This window comes from Tachysurus fulvidraco, chromosome 15 (genome assembly GCF_022655615.1).
Source record: "Tachysurus fulvidraco isolate hzauxx_2018 chromosome 15, HZAU_PFXX_2.0, whole genome shotgun sequence".
NCBI lineage: Eukaryota > Metazoa > Chordata > Actinopteri > Siluriformes > Bagridae > Tachysurus > Tachysurus fulvidraco.
In genome coordinates, this window is record NC_062532.1 from 19,927,433 (window position 1) to 19,945,255 (window position 17,823).

Genomic DNA, 17,823 nt, shown 5'->3' on the forward strand with positions numbered 1-17,823 from the left:
AGACTGAGAGTGGGAATGGGTGCTGACAGGCAAAGAGACAGAATGAGAAAAGAGAGAGAGAACTAGCAAGAGACAGAGAGAAAGAGACAGAGAGGGAGAGAGAGAGAGAGAGAGAGAGAGAGAGAGAGAGAGAGAGAGAGAGAGAAAGAGAGAGGTGGTCTACACAACAGCAGCCCGCCCTATCTGTGGCTTCTGTCCCATTGTGCGAGTCCACCACCCCTTTAAGGAAATGAGCACATCCTGTTGTTTTAGTCGAGTCTTCCTGCGTAAAGGTTCCTACATGTGATCAGTGTTCACTGAGACACACACAGAGCTCGCAGTGGACTAAAGGACCATGTCTCCTCACGTGTCCTCACCTCGATTATTGCCAACACGGAGCCCCTCTTTTTGGGGTAAGTACTGCCAACGTATACAAATTCTCTGAATTTGAGCTACAGCAAAGATAGAGTATATACCGTAACCTAGAGACATTAATTAACCTTCAGAAATAAAGTCATGTTTAGTAAATCAATCACAATAACACAATAAGTCCTTCTGTGTGCGTTCATCGATCGAGGTTTAATGAAAACGTTTGGCAAAACATTGTGATTGCAAACGTTTTCACACCCGCATTGGTACTTGTACAAAGTGTCAAATTGTGTGTGTGTGTTAAAAAAATGACATCATCAGAACATTTTGTTAGCAGCTAACATCATGGTGGTTATTGCTCTATGTCTCCACCTACTGGAGAAACACAGACTACACTTTTTTTTCCAATCTTTCAATTCAATTATGGGTTGAATGTTAATTTACAAAAGTTCATTTAGAAATTGTAGCTTGCTGGATCTCGCTCAAAGACATATTTTTCAAATCGAGCTGCATTCCAAAGGTTAAAGATATACACTAAAGGTACAACATGTGCCAAATGGTTAATACAGTACAGTTTGGTACCTTTATTTCTGGCAATGAGGGACATTTTCTTATTGGTCCACTTGCCTATTTTCTTTACTAAGAGGTTCATATCCTGGTGCACAAGACCAGGGCTATTGAAGTAACTCATTGCACTTGTTGCATGTTGTTGTTTTTTTTTCCCTCCTTCAACTTCAGCTCTAGCATGAATTCCATATTGATGCAGGTCTAAAATAAACAGATGTCAGGAAATGTGCTGCTCGAACAGGACAAAGAGAGGATGCACTCCTGCCATCACCGGTTATCTTTCTCGTCCTCCCTTCCTCTGCGGGATGATTATGAGAGAGAAAATATGTGTGTGTGTGTGTGTACGTGTGTGTGTGTGTGGAAACATCCATGAAGTCCTTAAAAAGACATCTGGAGAAGAAATACCTTTTGCTGGCTGCCACATCAGCTTCTAGAGCAGTAATTTGCTCTTCTGTGGTTTTATAAAAGAGAAAACATCCAAAAATAAACAATTGTATATCATTTAGTTTTAGAATATTTTTTCTTTCTTCTCTAATATCAGAATTAGCTTCAAGCAAACCTTATGAAGAGGCAGTCAAAGAGAAGGTCTTACTTTTGTCACTTTATTGTATAATGTCCTGATTCAGGACGTACGCTGAGGTGTGTCTTTGACCCCGTGTTTCCTCTCTTGCAGTCGCCTGCATGTTTTTGATGTTTGGTCGGCCGCAGGCACTCGTTCCGACCGAAGGCACTCCTCCCAGACACTCGGTAGAACAGCACGGTGAGATTTTATTTAGTTTTAAACCCATTAGATTTAGCATGTTGTGGATTAAACCAGTGCTTGCAAGTAAAACCAGATATATGAAATAAAACCAAAGTAACAAAGCACAATTTATTTGCTACTCTGTACACAAATTGGGACACTGCTAAAGACTTGCAAGCTACACGATGATGAATTTTCGCTTCCTCATCCATCAGTGTAAAAACCAAAAGTAATCACAAACGTTGTCTTCCATATCCTGTGTCCTTTCCCTTTCAGTAAATTCAGTCATATGTCTGTTGAGAGAGATTATAATCATTTTGATTTCTGCTTTGGTTGAACTACAGTAACAAGAAAGCCAAGTTTAGCTTGCATTAGCTACTAGCATGCAAGCTAGTTATTAGCCGTTGTTAGCTGGGTTGGTTTTCTTACTAGCTAATGCAAACATCGACCAAATTAGCTGTGGCTAATTATGGCTAATGTGGTTGATTGCATAATACTTTCGTTTTGGATTTTTTTTTTCATTGTACATTTGTTAATGTTTTCTAGTAAATACTTATACGTAGATATTTGCACTTGTGAGTAAGAAATGTACCACTTCTAAAATGACGATTCTTTCTCCGTTTCTCTCTTTGTATATGTGTGCGTGTGTGCGTGTGTGCGTGTGTGTTTCCAGGTCCGGGCGTCACCCCCCTTTTCCCAGGAGTCCCGAGCACACCGTTAACCACAACAAGTGAGAGAGCCTGTAACACACAGCTGTCAAAACACACCGCACTAGCCTGATACCACATCAAGGGCTTCGGCTCACGCTTAGCCCGTCACGTCTGACCGAGTCCTTCTGCATTTCTGTGGCCTGTTTTAGTACTTTTAGTTGTCCGACACATTTTCTTTGTTTCACTGGCTACAAAATGAACCAAATATACGACTAAAGTCATAAAAAAAATGGTGTAAAAATAAGTCCATAAACCTGACAGGAGACTTGTGATGCCAATAAAGAGCAGCTTACTGTACTGTACACAGCAGACTGTGAGGGGTCTCAGGGGTCTACCCGTAATATCCTCTTGTTCACAGTTCAAAAGGTCAGGATGTTTGTGTAACTTAAGGATATATTGCTTAAGCAGGGATTTTTCTACACGGACAGTTTCCAGGAAAAGGAAAGTTCTTCTTCCACTTCCCGTGATCGGTATTGTAGTTAACTTGTAATGTAGTAACTAAATGTAATCATCCGTGTGGCAGGATTTGTGTAAATAGATCACTAAACGTGATTAAATAGCTACTGATCTACCCAGAGATTGTTGCTGTGGCATAACGTGTCAGTAATACAAACCAGATTTCTGGTGTTACTCCAAGACCCCTTAAGCTAAAACACACGACATGTTGCGTTATATGGGTTATAGTACGATGTCCAGAAATAGGTTGCCAGAGCAAAGAAATAAAACTCCTTTTAGGTACTGGATAGTTTCACATTTCAACAGTTTAGATTAAATTTGCTGATTGACAACTTAGAAATAGAACACAAGCGGGATGGGAAAAAATGGGAAAAATGCTTAAATGTAGCACCAGGGTTGAATATATAAACAGAGAACACATGATTCTCAACATGGCAGATGTGTTATAGACTGTAAGTCCCGCCCCTTTCAGTACAAATAGCCAATCACACGTAGCTATAGAGCACTAAGTGTTCATGGAGAAAGAAACACTACACATTTTGATTCCTTGCTCCACATCGACTAGCTAACTGAGCAGCAGTGTCCTAAGTGACTAACTACACCCTACCCACTTACACTATACAACCAGCATCGGTGCCTGGTAGCCCTGCCTCTCTTCTGCTATGTAAGCAAAGCTCAAAGTGTTTAGTTGAATGCATGACATGTCCAACATTCCACAGTGGAAGTGCATTTCTTCATCTTCTTCTTCTTCATCTTCTTCTACTTCAATTTTCACTACTCACACTATCGATGCTACAAAGTGCCTGCATAAACATGCAATTTTAGATGCACCTAATGCCTTATTTAGCAGTCATAATCATTGACAAAATGTATATAGATTTTGCTAGAAGGACCTTGTTAGTGCTGGCACTTAACTTTTGCCATGTAAAAAAAATCTAGCTATTTAATCTAATCTAGCATATTTTAGATAACCTAGCTAGCTAAATTTAGCCGAAGAGTAAATCCGACTGTTTAAAAATCACTGACTTTGTGTAAAAGAAGTGGGAATTACATAAAAATACAGACAAAAAAAAAATAGAACAGGGATTGTATTTATTACAGCAGTAGGCAAGTTTGGAAACAGCCTAAGTACTGCGTTTACGACACAGCGTTTACTGCTAGCATGATATTTTTGACAAATTATCAGTAGTGCAATTTATTGAGCACATCAATGTGACCATCGCATGTAACTAAGAATCAGGAACAAACATTGTCAACTGTCCAGCTATACTGCACTTCTAAGATGATCGCTTAGCTAAGTTCCTCCAGCGCCGGGTGGCGGATCGGGCGGCAAGGGTTTTCCATCTCATTCTATGAGAGATCGCTCGCTCAAAGGTCGTCGAAAAATGTGATGAGATGAGATGATTCTGCCTTTCTACGAAGCCAGTAGAGCTAGCCCGCTAAGTAAAATACAGCATAGAAAACTAAACATAATTTTTTTTTATTGCGGTATTTTATTGCTTGGCTATTTGATTACTCTAATCGGATAGTGTTAGCATGCTAGTTAAAATGCAAAGCAAAAACAAACAAACACAAGTGTGCTTCACATAACTCGGCCTCGCGGGATAGAAGCAAGTTTGACATAAAACAAGTCGCTAGGCAACAATTAAGCGCGTATTATCTTAAGATAAGATAAGATAAGATAAGATAAGATAAGATATTCATTTATTTGTCCCACAAGGGATAAATTTCTCTTTTACAACAGCAAAGGAAAAGAAATTCAAATATATAAAAGACATAATAATTAACTATTTGGTGAAGATAGAAATTCCACACCGAGGATAAATGACATGACGATCTGTCAGTAGCTTTGGGATGGTTATTGAACAAAAAAGACTCGTATTGTTTTGACTTTGACATATGTCAGGCTCTTCCACTTCCTCTTTCCTTGGCTCTGATTGGCTCCCTTTCTGCATGAAGTTGGACTTCTTTCATGCCTAAAATTGCCATGATGTGACCTGACATATTTAAACTGGTATATAATGTGTGTGTGTGTGTGTGTGTGTGTGTGTGTGTTTGTGTGTGTGTGTGCGCGCGCATGTGTGTATATGTCTGTATGTGTGTCTCAAATTTCCTCCCAATTCTGACTCAAGGCGTTGTGAGCGGAGGTGAAGTTTAGAAAAGAACATAACAGAACAGAAGAGAACAAAACAGTCCACAGCTGTGTTTGGTTAAACACATCAACTTAGCTTTTTTTTTATTACATTTTATAAAATCTTATAAAAGCATCCTAATGACCGAGTAACCTGATTAATAAATGAAATATTGCCTAACTCTTGTGATTTTAAAGGTTATAAACAACCTGTCTTGTCATGTAGCATTACTAGCTCTAATACCGAGATTAGTTCTCGCTCCAGCAGAACCGTTGAGGGTTTCTCATGTTTAGCTATCAGACCAAATCTGTCTGATTTTTAGCGTGATTTTGACTAAAATCTCCTAAAATGCAGCTAAAATCAACCGATAAGATGGTGGCACAAATTCGCAGGAAATATGTGAGGATAAACAAAACATGCTAACAATAGATTTGCTAAACCTGCGCAAATTTGCGTAAAATCTTTCGACCTCACACCTTCTAGCACCCCTACAGCTTCATTGTTCTCCTGCTTTTGTTGTGCAAACGCCCCCATCACCTGTGAGACCTGGCTCATTTGCATTTGTTCACTCAGAGTAGCTCGGATCCAAGGCAGGCCAAACCTCTGTTTGTGACGGAAACCTTCATGGCCTATCTATAGAAAATAGTCTGTTTAATTTATATAAAAAAATTGTGTGCTAAGGTTTGTCATTGGTACATATCATATTTATACAACCCTTTGTGCAGACCTGGGGTCTATTTGACTCATCTGGAAAGTTTAATGTGTCATAACTTGGGTTTCCTTCAACATATTTGCCTGAAATTTACCAGGATTGTTCCAAATGATGAACTTTGCAAGTTAAATTAATCTTGTCCTCCCGGGTCAATTTGACCCGGCAACATTTAGTGGGGCAATAGGTCACACGTTTGCCCTTTTCAACACAATGAACATACATACAGACACAAAAAAGCACACATAAAATGTCCACTAACACACGGACCCAAAACACACACTACACACACACACACACACACACACACACACACACAAATTAGGCATTTCATTCATTTCATTATGCCTTTTGATACACTTTTGATATACAATAAGCTGAAGAACTGTGAAAATCTCAACAGGGGGGAAAGCACAGATTTCTGCACAATGGCTCAGACTGATGATGTCATTTTCACTTAAAGCAGGATCTTCATCATATGATCCGACATGAAGAAGGATGGTTTTGATAGTTTTTTTTTTATCGGGATAATGTTAGTTAACAAGTGCAATTGAACAGCCACCTTTTTTCTCAGGAGCGTACTGTACACCACCGATGGTTATAGTGACGGGGCACCTGGGTTTAGAAGAGTTGGAGATTGTGTGAAGGCTTTTTTTCTGGCTTAAAGAGAACAGAACAGCTGGTGGACTTTTGGTCAGGATTCCCGAACCTCGGCTCGCTTAACACAAGCTGTTTTATTCGTTTATCCGTTTCATCACGGCCCTAAATGTTTACTCGTGTTTCCTACTCGGCAACAGATGCGGACCAAAATAAATCAGAGAGGCTCAGTGAAGCTGCAGCGAGCGCCCTGTGAGAAAATACTGCGCTGGGTTGGGGGGGTTAACGGGGTATCAGATGTGAGAGAGAGGGGTGGTAGTGGTGGTGGTGAGAACAGAGAGAGAGAGAATGAAAGAGAGAGAAGCAGGAGGAGGGATACATAAGAGATAGAGTGAGAGGCAGACAGGGAAGAGAAAGAGAGAAGAGAGAAAGACAGGCAACAGAGAGGGAGAGGTGAGAACAGAAACAAACAAGATAGATAGATAGATAGAGAGAGAGAGAGAGAGAGAGAGAGAGAGAGAGAGAGAGAGAGAGAGAGAGGTGAGAACTGAGACGGACAAGATATATATATATATATATATAGAGAGAGAGAGAGAGAGAGAGAGAGAGAGAAAGACAGGGAACAGAGAGGGAGAGGTGAGAACAGAGACAGACAAGAGAGAGAGAGAGAGAGAGAGAGAGAGAGAGAGTTAACAAAGACTGTGGGTGTGTCCTATAACCGGGGCACCCTTTGAAACATCTGTTTTATAACCGTGTCGACATTCTCTCTCTCTCTCTCTCCCTCCCATTCTCTCTCTCTCTCTCCCTCCCATTCTCTCTCTCTCTCCCTCTCTCCCATTCTCTCTCTCTCTCTCTCTCCCTCTCCCATTCTCTCTCTCTCCCATCTCTCTCTCTCTCTCTCTCTCTCTCTCTCTCTCTCTCTCTCTCTCTCTCTCTCACACACACACACACACACACACACACACACACACACACACACACACCGGCTGTATCCCTATTTAATACTCAGCCCACTACGTAGTAAGTGGAAGCGTGTTGCTCGGTCCCGCACACAAGTGTGCACGTGCAGGCAGCAGCGCGTGGTTAAGGACCGGTCACTTCCACTCTGCCCGCGTTTCCTTTTCCTGCCCCTCGCGCACACTTCACTCATTCACGGTCCGCGCGCTGAAGCGGCGCCTCGCGCTCTCTGCTATGACCGGACCGCTCGTCTTCATGGGGCTGTTATTCTGTGTTTCCTCCGGTAAGTTCACACCCAGGACGACCCTACGGTTTATTCTGCACTTTAACGGTCTGAAACCGCTTAGAACGTTTAGAGCTTTAATAGTTATTCAAACGTTAGAGATGGCACGATACCGAGTTGTCTTTTCCGATGTCGATACTGATCGCCATCCGATATATTAATCAATTACTAAGCTTTAAAATGATTAAAAACAAACAAGCTAAATAAATAAATAAATAAATAAATAAATAAATAAATAAATAAATAAAAATAAAAAACCGACAACTTTCATGGAAAAAAATTGTCATGTAAATTACAAATATGATAAAAAAAAGTATATAAATACCTAAAATATGAATGCAAACAATCAAACAATCAATCAATCAAACTAGGCTTTTTATATTTAAGAATTTCTGGCACTTTTAATGTTTTCCATTTGTTTCAAATTTGTCAAATTTGTCAAATTTGTTTTTTTATCCGATATCTGATCCACCGTTATTTGCTAATATTTGCTAATTTTGGTCTGATGGAGATTTTGGTTATCATCTCGGTGAAATCTCTATAACATAACTATTATTACTTATTTTTAATTATTTGTCTGTGTCGGTAGAAATCAGATAAAATCTCCTAATTGTCAAATTCCTGTAGAATTTATACAAATAAAAATAGATTAAAAAAAATAATCCAAAATTTTTTTGAATGAATGAATCCGTCACCCAAGACATGTTTCGTTTCTCTTATTCATTTATACCACAACACTGGAATGGCACAGATTATTGTTAATGCACAGATTGCAATTTCGTATGGCTTCAATATATTACTTTTTATCAGTTTCTAGTTACATTTGAGTTTTTCATGTGGAATGTCACATATGTTATAAAAGCTGTAAACAGTCATGCTGTCAGCAAGCTAGTTTTGTTTTTCTCTTTAAAATGCTTAAATATCATGAAGAATACACCGAAGATACAGATTTGGTAAAAGCCAACAACTGACGGTCAACAACTTTAAAGTCACATTAAAGTTGCAATAGCTGATTTGTGCAAATAACCTGAATGATTTGAAAAATGTGATAAAAAACACTAAAAGGCTGACTTGTGATATTTTTTTTGGCCATTTCTTAAAATGGTAAACATCTTAGCACAATTAAATGAGGTTGCACAAATAAACCGGTTTAAAACGGATTAACGATCCGTCCAAAAAGTAAGACTCACTGTCTCATTAACAAGTCCGTAACTATGCGTAAGCGGAAAAACACTCTGCGAAAGGAGAAAGAAAGTCTCTTTAACGTGGGAACAAACTCGCAGAAATGTAGTCAGTTGTTTTAAAAGCAACATATAATCGATGCCAGGTTCTCATGCCACTTACTTGGAGCTGTATTTCCTGAGTTTTCCATTTGCTCCAGCTGGACTGAGTCAGCAAGACATGTTCTCATGGTTGCTCTTTTTTAGGTTTCACACTGGAGCTATCTGGCTAATCATGCTAAGACAAAAAATGACAGCAAATACAACTGGAAAATTCCCATCTAGAACCTTCCTACTTCCTAATATATCATATCATATCATATCATATTTGTTCCTCGTGTAAATGTTCTCTACAGTTCAAGTACATTCAGTATTTTAGAAATAAACATTTCTCATTTTAGGCTCATTTAAACATATATGTGTGTAAAAGAGAACTTGGCATCTGATAGAGTTCAGTACCTGTGGTATTACATTGTTCATCTTAGACACCAGCAGAAAAAAATTGGCCATACAGGAAATCATACATTGACGATTAAAGCTAGCTAGCTAGAACTTTATTGTCATTGCATAGTACATGTACATAGCAAAGAAATGCCGTTTACAAATGCAAATATTTAGTTGTTTGGTAAATGAAAACTGATTTTTAAACAAAATTTTGTAATGAACTTGTATGTTGTTGTGAGCACCAACAAGTTTTCCACTTCCATGTTCAGTGTTTGGGAAAAAAAATAAAATTTATCCAACTCTTGCTTACTGTGTAGAAATAAAAGAAAAATACTTTTTTCTACAATCTGATTACCATTGTAGTCCGTATGAATATATATTTTTGCATTTTTTTAGTTTTAAGCTAGATTTTAAGGAGAATGAGAAGGAAAGTGTATTTCAATTTTCTGGTCTGTTCTGGATAACTGTGGAAGTTTAGCATTTGGGAAAAATAAATTTTTGACCTGAATTTGACCTCCTGGTTTAAATATTTGCTCTCACACTCATGATGTCTCTTCTTTTTTTAGGCATCAGCACTGAAGAGAAAGCAATGTGTAAGTGTTCACCGTGTGTTACTTTCTGTATTGTCGGTTTAAATGGAATCGATGTTTTGTAAAGAATAAAACATGAGGAAAGTTTAACGTTATGGGAAATGAATCAGAATCAATTATAAGTGGGGTTTCACTCCTGTTACCACCCTGAAACTGAATATTTCCCAATAACACAATTCCTCTTAGACTACAGTGAAATATATTTATGATGTTTTTGTATTCGTTTCCTTTTATGTTCAACATAATAAGACAAAAACAAAAGCAAATTTCATAAAAAAATTTTTTTTCCAAAAATGTCATCATTTGAGTTTTTAAAACTCTAATGATGCTCCAAAATGTTGACTACTAACATAGCTGTAAAAGTTCTAAAATTAAGAGGTGATGATACATAATTGTATGTACCAAAAAAAACAACAACAAAAAAACCCACTGAAATATGGTATTTACAAAAAAAAAAAAGGGTAAAAATTTCTTGGGATTTTCAAAAATTTTAATTATCAAAAAAACAAAAAACAAACAAAAAAATTTTCCACAATAAAACTAATTATTTCTTAGAAAAGCAAAGTATTTTATTATTCTACTGTAGAATTTATTGAAAGTTCTCATTTGATTATTCATTTATTTATAATTATGTTTACATAGCTAATATAGCGGAACACTTAATCAACGATAGATATCTATTTTTGGCATTAAATTAAAAAGAAAAAAAAAACGAAAAAAAAAAAGAAAATTAAAAAGAAATTAATTAAAGTAAACTTCTCTTTATTGAAGTTTTGTTTATTTTTTTTTTAAACTTATAAACTTCAGTATTTACAGCATTAACCCTGACCAATTGTAAGAATTCAACATCAAGTGGTATAAGTGTACTTGTATGATGTTTTTTTTCTCAATCAAGTTGTGAAATATTTCTACTTAATTGTCTTTTGTTCTCTTTGTGTACGGCAACGAAGCAAGCACGTGTGATATATATTGCTCCATGTGTGATGAGACTCCATTTTCGAGGGTTGAGTGCTACTCTCAATTCCTAGAATACTGCCAAAAATCGTTTCAGAGTGAGATGGAGAGTATCAACGCCACCGACTGGTGTATGTGGGACAATGTGAAAAGGTTAGTGGTGTTCCTGTTCTTCATGTGCTAAAACTGCTGACATAGCAAGAGAGTTGAAATCAGATCATGAAGGAAGACAGTTCACATGGAAATGTTTTTGCACGGATGAACGGGCAGAAATTGTTTTGTTTTTTAAAATTGTTCAGGCATAAAACATAAAGTGACATCTAAAAAAAAAGTGTCGGACTACCAAAACAGCAGAGAAAGTTCTAAAAAAAAAAAAATTTTTTTTGTGATTTTCTTGTTAAAATCTGTCATCAAGAACATTTTATTTAAAACACTCATTAAAAATCCATTAAAATAAACATTAAAAAGTGTGCATTTGTCTAGTAATTTCGAATTAAGAATAGCAGAATAGCTTAAATTCGAAAAATTTCAAGAAGAAAAGTTTCCAACTAAAAAAAAAAATTATTATATTAATTATTATATTATTATATCAATTATTATTATAAATTATTTTTATGCTCCAAAATTTCGACTACCAAAACAGTAGAAAATCCTTAAAAATTCTAGTAATGCTCCATAATCCTGTCATTCAAAATAGCGGAAAATGTTAAAGTTCTGTTATTAAAAAAAAATGGCTGAAAACTAGTAAAAACTACTAGTGAAAACATTTTTTAACTCTGAAAAGGCTGAAAAAAGGTCGAATACTAACAAAATGTGTAAATACCAAAGAAGCTGAAAAAGTGAAATAATTATTTCTTAATAAAAATTTAAATTCTATGCTTTTTTCCCAAATGGTATAGTTAAATTACTGTTCCCTACAAATTACCAAGGGAACATTTAATACATAAAGAACAAAAAAAGGTTATATGTATATATTTTGACGTACAATTGTAATGTACCTTTTAGTACAATGTTATACTGTTTCAGATGTACAGTAGCGTGCGATCGGTTGGCGTTGTTTGTGATGTCATTTTGTTTACCTTCTTTCGAATAATCAGTCTAACTACAAGTCAGCAGATGAAAAGCCATTACATCACTCCCATTAAATTGCAGACTTTTTTTTTCCTGAAGATATTTATCTGAAACATCTGGCTGAACATGTACACACTCTTGCCTGATCTCTCTTTCAGTCCTTATAACAAGTTCACCGCGTGTTCGGAGGACATTGCGGAGTGCCTGGCGCTCCCGTGGCCTAACAGGCTGGTGGAGGACATGTTTGTGGAAATCCACGCCTCCTTTTTCCAGGATTGTCCGACTGAGACGCTCCGGGATCCGCCGCCTAACGTCATCTTTGCCCTCGTCATGACCCCTATATGTCTTATCCCGGCCATGGTGGTGCTTGTCGTTCTAAAGACCAAGAACGGAGACAGGAGGTCATAAAGATTGCCTCTGTTATACGGATTAGCTCCATCTGCCCTTTTCCTGGGGAAAAAAAAACCTGGCACTTGTGTCCTCTGCTTTGAGACATGCAGACCTTTCTGACCAAAAACCTGACAGTGGTCCTGTTTCTATTTAAATGTTATGTGAATTCTGAAATAATTCGAACTGAAAAACGGCATAAACGGTAGCCAGGAATCCTCAAGAGTGTAAGAACTGTTTATCTTGGTTTGAAAGCTTTGTCTTTAATATTCTGATTAATGATTAGTACAATCACAGAAATTATGTTGAGACGGCTTATACGGATGCTTTTATATAAAACCTAGGAATTCCATCAACTCAACTGGGATAGGATTGGGAATGTAATGGGGTAAATAAATGAAATTAAGTCAAGATAAATTCATGAGCTAGCTCAACCAACTGTGAGCTTCCAACAAGTAGAAACTCCAGGATGCTCCCCAGAGCCTTGTTTTTGTTGACTGAAAACTTATCAACGAGACTGAAGTGTGTTAGCTAACAAACTAACAAATTAATTTACACAAACATAACGAAATAAGTCTATAACAATATATAGTCCTGAGCACGTTTCTAAGTAGCACAGTTTGTTCGCCAAAAAGGCAACAAATCACTGGCAAATCATTGTTTTCTCTCCTCACGTCATAAGTTAAATAATATTCGAGTCTGGCTAGCACTTGTATCTTCTCTCAATGTGTGTAACTGCAAGGTGAAGTTATCCACATATTGTGCATAGGGTTCTAAAACGGTTTCACGTTTTTCTATTACGTCCGTGTTTCCACATACGTTCGTTACTTGATTTCCGAAAAGATCATCTGTCGATCATCTGTCGATCGGCTGACGTGTGCAAGGCAGTTTTGATAAAGTTCGTTTTGCAAACATTTGTTTTAAAAACTTTGATTTGCAATTTTTTTTGTTGCAAACGTTTGTTTATAAAACGCCCGTTTTCAAGCTGTCCGTTTGATTTGATATCTCTTCTTGTCTGCTAGACAAGGTACAAAAAATAATCAATTAGCCAGAACATTCTGATTTATGCACCGCTATATAAAAAAAACCTTTCAAATAATTGTAGAATTAAACAATAATTTGCCGATTTAACAATTCTAGAAATTCCGCCAAAAATTTATGGAACGATTTTATTTTTTTCAGTAATTTGCTTTTCTTTTTTTTTTTTGCACATCATCTAGATGGAAACAGAACTACTGCACCGCTGATTTTAAGATCCCACACTTACCATCACATCAGTGTCAGCAGAATTTTAGTTTGAATTCATTTTCATTTAGAATATTTAATCCTTATATAAAAAAAAAAAAATGACAGAATTCGTTCGAATCGACGTTAAAAACCCATCCAGACGCTTGTGAAATTTGTTTGATTGTCTGCTCTCGTGCTTCTGACCTCATTTGTTTTATACACCGATTTACTCATTTATAATCTCACAAAACCTGATGCAGATATTAACGTTATGATTAACATTAACATGTTTTAACACTGAGTGCTGGTCCGACTCTAGTATTAACACCTCCATAAGCCACTGAAGCCTTACTCCATGTACTGTAAGACTGTTTTTATTTTAATAGTTAGTATTTTTTTTTATAAATGTATGTGTGTCAGTCTTATCAGGTGACAAAGGCCAATTTGCTGGCTAGGGTTTGATTATGATTATGCTAAAATCTCAATGTGTATTTTTATGATATTATGATCCAGGTCATTAGCGATGACTGTCGCTTTTTGTAATAAGACGACTAAGAGAGAATTTTCACCCATTATTTTTTTTCTTTTAATATTTAGCCCAGAATAATTGTCTGTCACTGATACAAGACACAGAGTGGAAGTTTTTCAGATAAATTCCAAGAAAATTAGTGATTTTTTTTGGTGAAAATGCTTCTTTACTAATAAAGAACAGTGCCAGCAGAACGCAGAACGCTACGAAGTAGAGGCTGCGTCTGATTTCTTTCTAGACCAGACTGAAGTTTCAGCATTCAAGTCAGATTATTGTAATAGTGTTATGAGATAATTACAATGAACTTATACTGTATAAGACGAGGTGGATTCATTTCTTGATCACTGATTTTTCATGCTTGGACAGACACCAATGTGTGATGCAAGTAGTAGTGGTATTTTTAAAGGTGAATCCAAAAGTTATCATCCCTCAGTTTCCTTCCATAAACAACCAATAAGATTTCTCCAACGGCTTTTGGGTTATTTTGGAAAATAAGCAGCAAATATTTCTGATTCTTACATGTTTTGTTCAAGATAATGTTTAAACTTAAAACCATCACGAGTGACGAATCACTGATGTATTTAATATCTCAAAAAAATGTGAAAATATCTGGAGCTCCTGTTTACCACAGAGCTTATTTCAGATTTCAGGTGTTTATCCTAAAACCTGACTGACTTCAGGCAATGAAACAGGAAGTGAAACAAAAATGTGAACTCATTCCTGGAGCAGTCTGTAGGGAACGACGCAAAATGGGTGAAATTTTTTCACAGGAGCGATTGACCAGCATCAACATCTCAATGTATTAGTGTATCATTTGATGACAACGCCAAAACTGTTTTGTCAGTCAGCAGCTTACTGAATTATTATTATTATTATTTTATTATTATTATTATTATTATTATTATTTTTTAAAGGTTTTAGTTCAAAGCAACGCTTTCAAACCCTTCATCTGCCCCTGCTGGGCGATTGAGCCAGACGATTAACCCTTGGTTACTCATTCGTGTGCTCAGATTGCCTCGTTTATTGTTTTCTGAGAGATTGTGGACCTTTTGGCCGGCTTTTTTGTAACATCCAGAGTTATTTAGTGCAGAAGAGGTGAAAGGTTAAGGGTCAGAGATGTGGCGTGGGAACATCTTAACTGCAAGTCTAGCTGGAATCAAGGCTTACCTGTGTGAAGGTCTGACAGTGGGACTGTATTCACTTTTTTTTTACTATAAAATTATGTTTCTACTTTATGTTATTTTTGACATTATGGGAAGTGTTGTCTTTGTGTACTTTGCACATTTTTTTTGTTAAATGACCATGAAAGTGTGTGCTTTGTCCGAACCTGTGTTTTTGAGCTGCTCTGTCCTGTGGTATGGCCTCACTAACAATCTGTGAATTTTATACTGTTCCTCTGGAAGCACTTAGACATACAATTAAACAGTGTTTTTTAAATCAGATGATTTTTTTTTTCTTTTTCTTTTCCCATTTACACACAAGTTTTTTTTTGTTTTCTTTTTTTACCCTCGTCAACACGGTGTCAGAAGATGACTTCAGTGTCTCGAGGAGAAACCAGCACGGCAAACATGCAGATGGTCATATGCTAGCAATTTCGATTCCTTGTAATTCTCGCTAATTAATGGCCCATGAGATAAACACGCAAAACATTAAAGTGTCCACTTCCTTTCTGCTCAAGTGCTATGACCTTGCCAAAAAACATCATGGGAAAATACACACACGCACACACACACACAAAAACCTGTTTCCTTTCATTTACGGTAAATAATTGACAAAAAAAGACCATGCTGCAATCAAACCATGTTGATTTGTTGTGAAGTCACCACAGTGCTGTTGAGTTCTTCGTTGTGATTGGTCAGAAGGTTGTGATTCATTATAACAATAATGCAGTGTGTATGTGTATATATATATATATATATATATATATATATATATATATATATATATATATATATATATATAGTATATATATGTAGTATATATATAGTATATATATGTAGTATATAGTAAGTCTCACAGCAAAAAAATCCACATGTATATGGTCATTAGCACAGAGACATTGTATAAGAGTTTCAGTGAAGTTCCACAAGATTAAAAGTAACGTAATTGGATAAAAGTTGTTTTTACATAAATACAATGATAATTGTTGGAAAATAGCACAAAGGAACTGAGGACTTTTATTAACCATTTTTACCAGTACACCAGGAGAATGGAAATGCTCAGGACTGATTTGGTTTTGGGTGCGAGACGTGTTTTGCCCTCTGTTGATAACCATATGGTCTTTTAGTGGAGCATCTCAGAAAGCAGAATTGGGTTTGAAACCGTTAAGTTTTTTCTGGATATTTTCAATGAATACGTCAGCCTTAGTATTGTAGCGGAAAACCGAAATATAAAAGACGAGTGCAATGTCCTTTCATATGGGCTCCATATTAACACCACTGTGGAGTGACATGACAAAGACATTCAGTGCTCCAGGATATAACACAAAACAGTCTCCTAAAAATTGAAACAAACACACCCACAGACACACAGACACACACACACACATTCACTGGGCAATGTCTCTGTCTGGCAGGGTGTAGTGTGAAAGACAAGGTAAGGTTGATCACCCTCTTTCCTGTTCTCTCAGTCTCTCCTCCCTCGGCTCACATCAGCTCATCCGGACAGCTCCACCTTCCCTCGCTGGTCTCGTCCAATCCTGCGTCATTTTTCACAAGGCCCAAGAGACAGCACACACCTCACATGTTAAAGCAAAGAGCCAATCAGAACCGGCCAGATGCTCCACACTGCCCAGTGTGTCTGGATGGCCTCCAAAAATGCCTGCAACTTTTTCCCTTACACCACACGAGGATCCGTTTATATGTAAATGTCATGCTGTGACTCGTCCAGAACAGTTTAAGACAGTCAAGGACAATCTGTCCTGTATTTCTTTTACGCTTTAACCTATTTTAATGTACTTAGTCTCTACTTCTCCAGAACAACTTCAGGACGTCTTTAGAGTCTATTTATTTGACAACACCGACACCTAGTGGTAACACACAGCAATAGCACTCCTTTATCAAAAACAGTATTCATAGCCATTCACTTTTCCCACATTTTGTTATATTGAAGCCTTATTCCAAGATGGATAAAATAGTTCTTTTCCTCAAAATTCTACAAATAATACCAAATAATGACAATGAATAATGAAGTTTGTTTGAAATTTGTCTGCAAATTTATTAAAAAAAAAAAAAAAATCACATGTACATAAGTATCCGCAGCCTTTGCCAAAATTGAGTCAAAATTGGGCTCAGGTGCATCCTGTTTCCACTGATCATCCTTGAGATGTCTCTACAACTTGATTGAAGTCCACCTGTGGTACATTCAGTTGATTGGACATGATGTGGAAAGGCACACCTGTCTATATAAGGTCTCACAGTTATCAGTGCATGTCAGAGCATATATAGACCTCCGAGACAGGATTGTATTGAGGCACAGATATTGGGAAGGGTACAGAAAAATGTCTGCAGCCTTGATTGTCCCAATGAGCACAGTGGCCTCCATCATTTACAGCATTTAGCAGACACTCTTATCCAGAGTGACTTGCATTGTCTTATTTCAGTTTATACACCTGAGCAATCGAGGGTTAAGGGCCTTGCTCAGGGGTGGACCTGGGATTCAAACCAATGACCTTCCAATCAGTAGTCAAACACCTTAACCACTGAGCTACCACATCTGCAAATGTAAGAAGTTTGGAACCACCAGAACTCTTCCTAGAGTGGGCCACCAAGCCAAAATGAGCGAACCTCGTCAGGGAAGTTCATTCAGAATGAGGTTCATTCTATACATGTTTTCAATTAGGTCTGTATGGTAGAGTGTCCAGACTGAAGCCACTCCTCAATGAAAGGCACATGATGGCCT

General features: G+C 37.1%; 1 protein-coding gene across 2 annotated transcripts; it reads left to right on the forward strand.

The window, feature by feature from the left end:
• Window positions 1–237: 237 nt before the first annotated feature.
• On the forward strand, window positions 238–15,363 carry ramp2 (receptor (G protein-coupled) activity modifying protein 2). 2 transcript variants are annotated; one of them, XM_027161038.2, is made up of 6 exons: window positions 238–392; window positions 1,589–1,675; window positions 2,331–2,387; window positions 9,732–9,758; window positions 10,706–10,862; window positions 11,939–15,363. In XM_027161038.2, exons 1-6 carry the CDS (start codon window positions 335–337, stop codon window positions 12,186–12,188), a joined length of 636 nt encoding a protein of 211 aa, XP_027016839.1. In that variant the 5' UTR covers window positions 238–334; the 3' UTR covers window positions 12,189–15,363. The 2 variants fall into 2 exon arrangements, with proteins under 2 accessions (XP_027016839.1, XP_047656760.1); XM_047800804.1 differs by lacking the exon at window positions 238–392 and adding an exon at window positions 923–1,500.
• Window positions 15,364–17,823: the final 2,460 nt, after the last annotated feature.

Bases quoted from the DNA above. Each gene is read 5' to 3' on its own strand.
- ramp2 (XM_027161038.2), top strand. From the start codon at position 335: ATGTCTCCTCACGTGTCCTCACCTCGATTATTGCCAACACGGAGCCCC. The intron at 2,388-9,731 runs GTGAGAGAGCCT...TTCTTTTTTTAG, and splicing joins CACACCGTTAACCACAACAA to GCATCAGCACTGAAGAGAAA. The intron at 10,863-11,938 runs GTTAGTGGTGTT...TCTCTCTTTCAG, and splicing joins ATGTGGGACAATGTGAAAAG to TCCTTATAACAAGTTCACCG.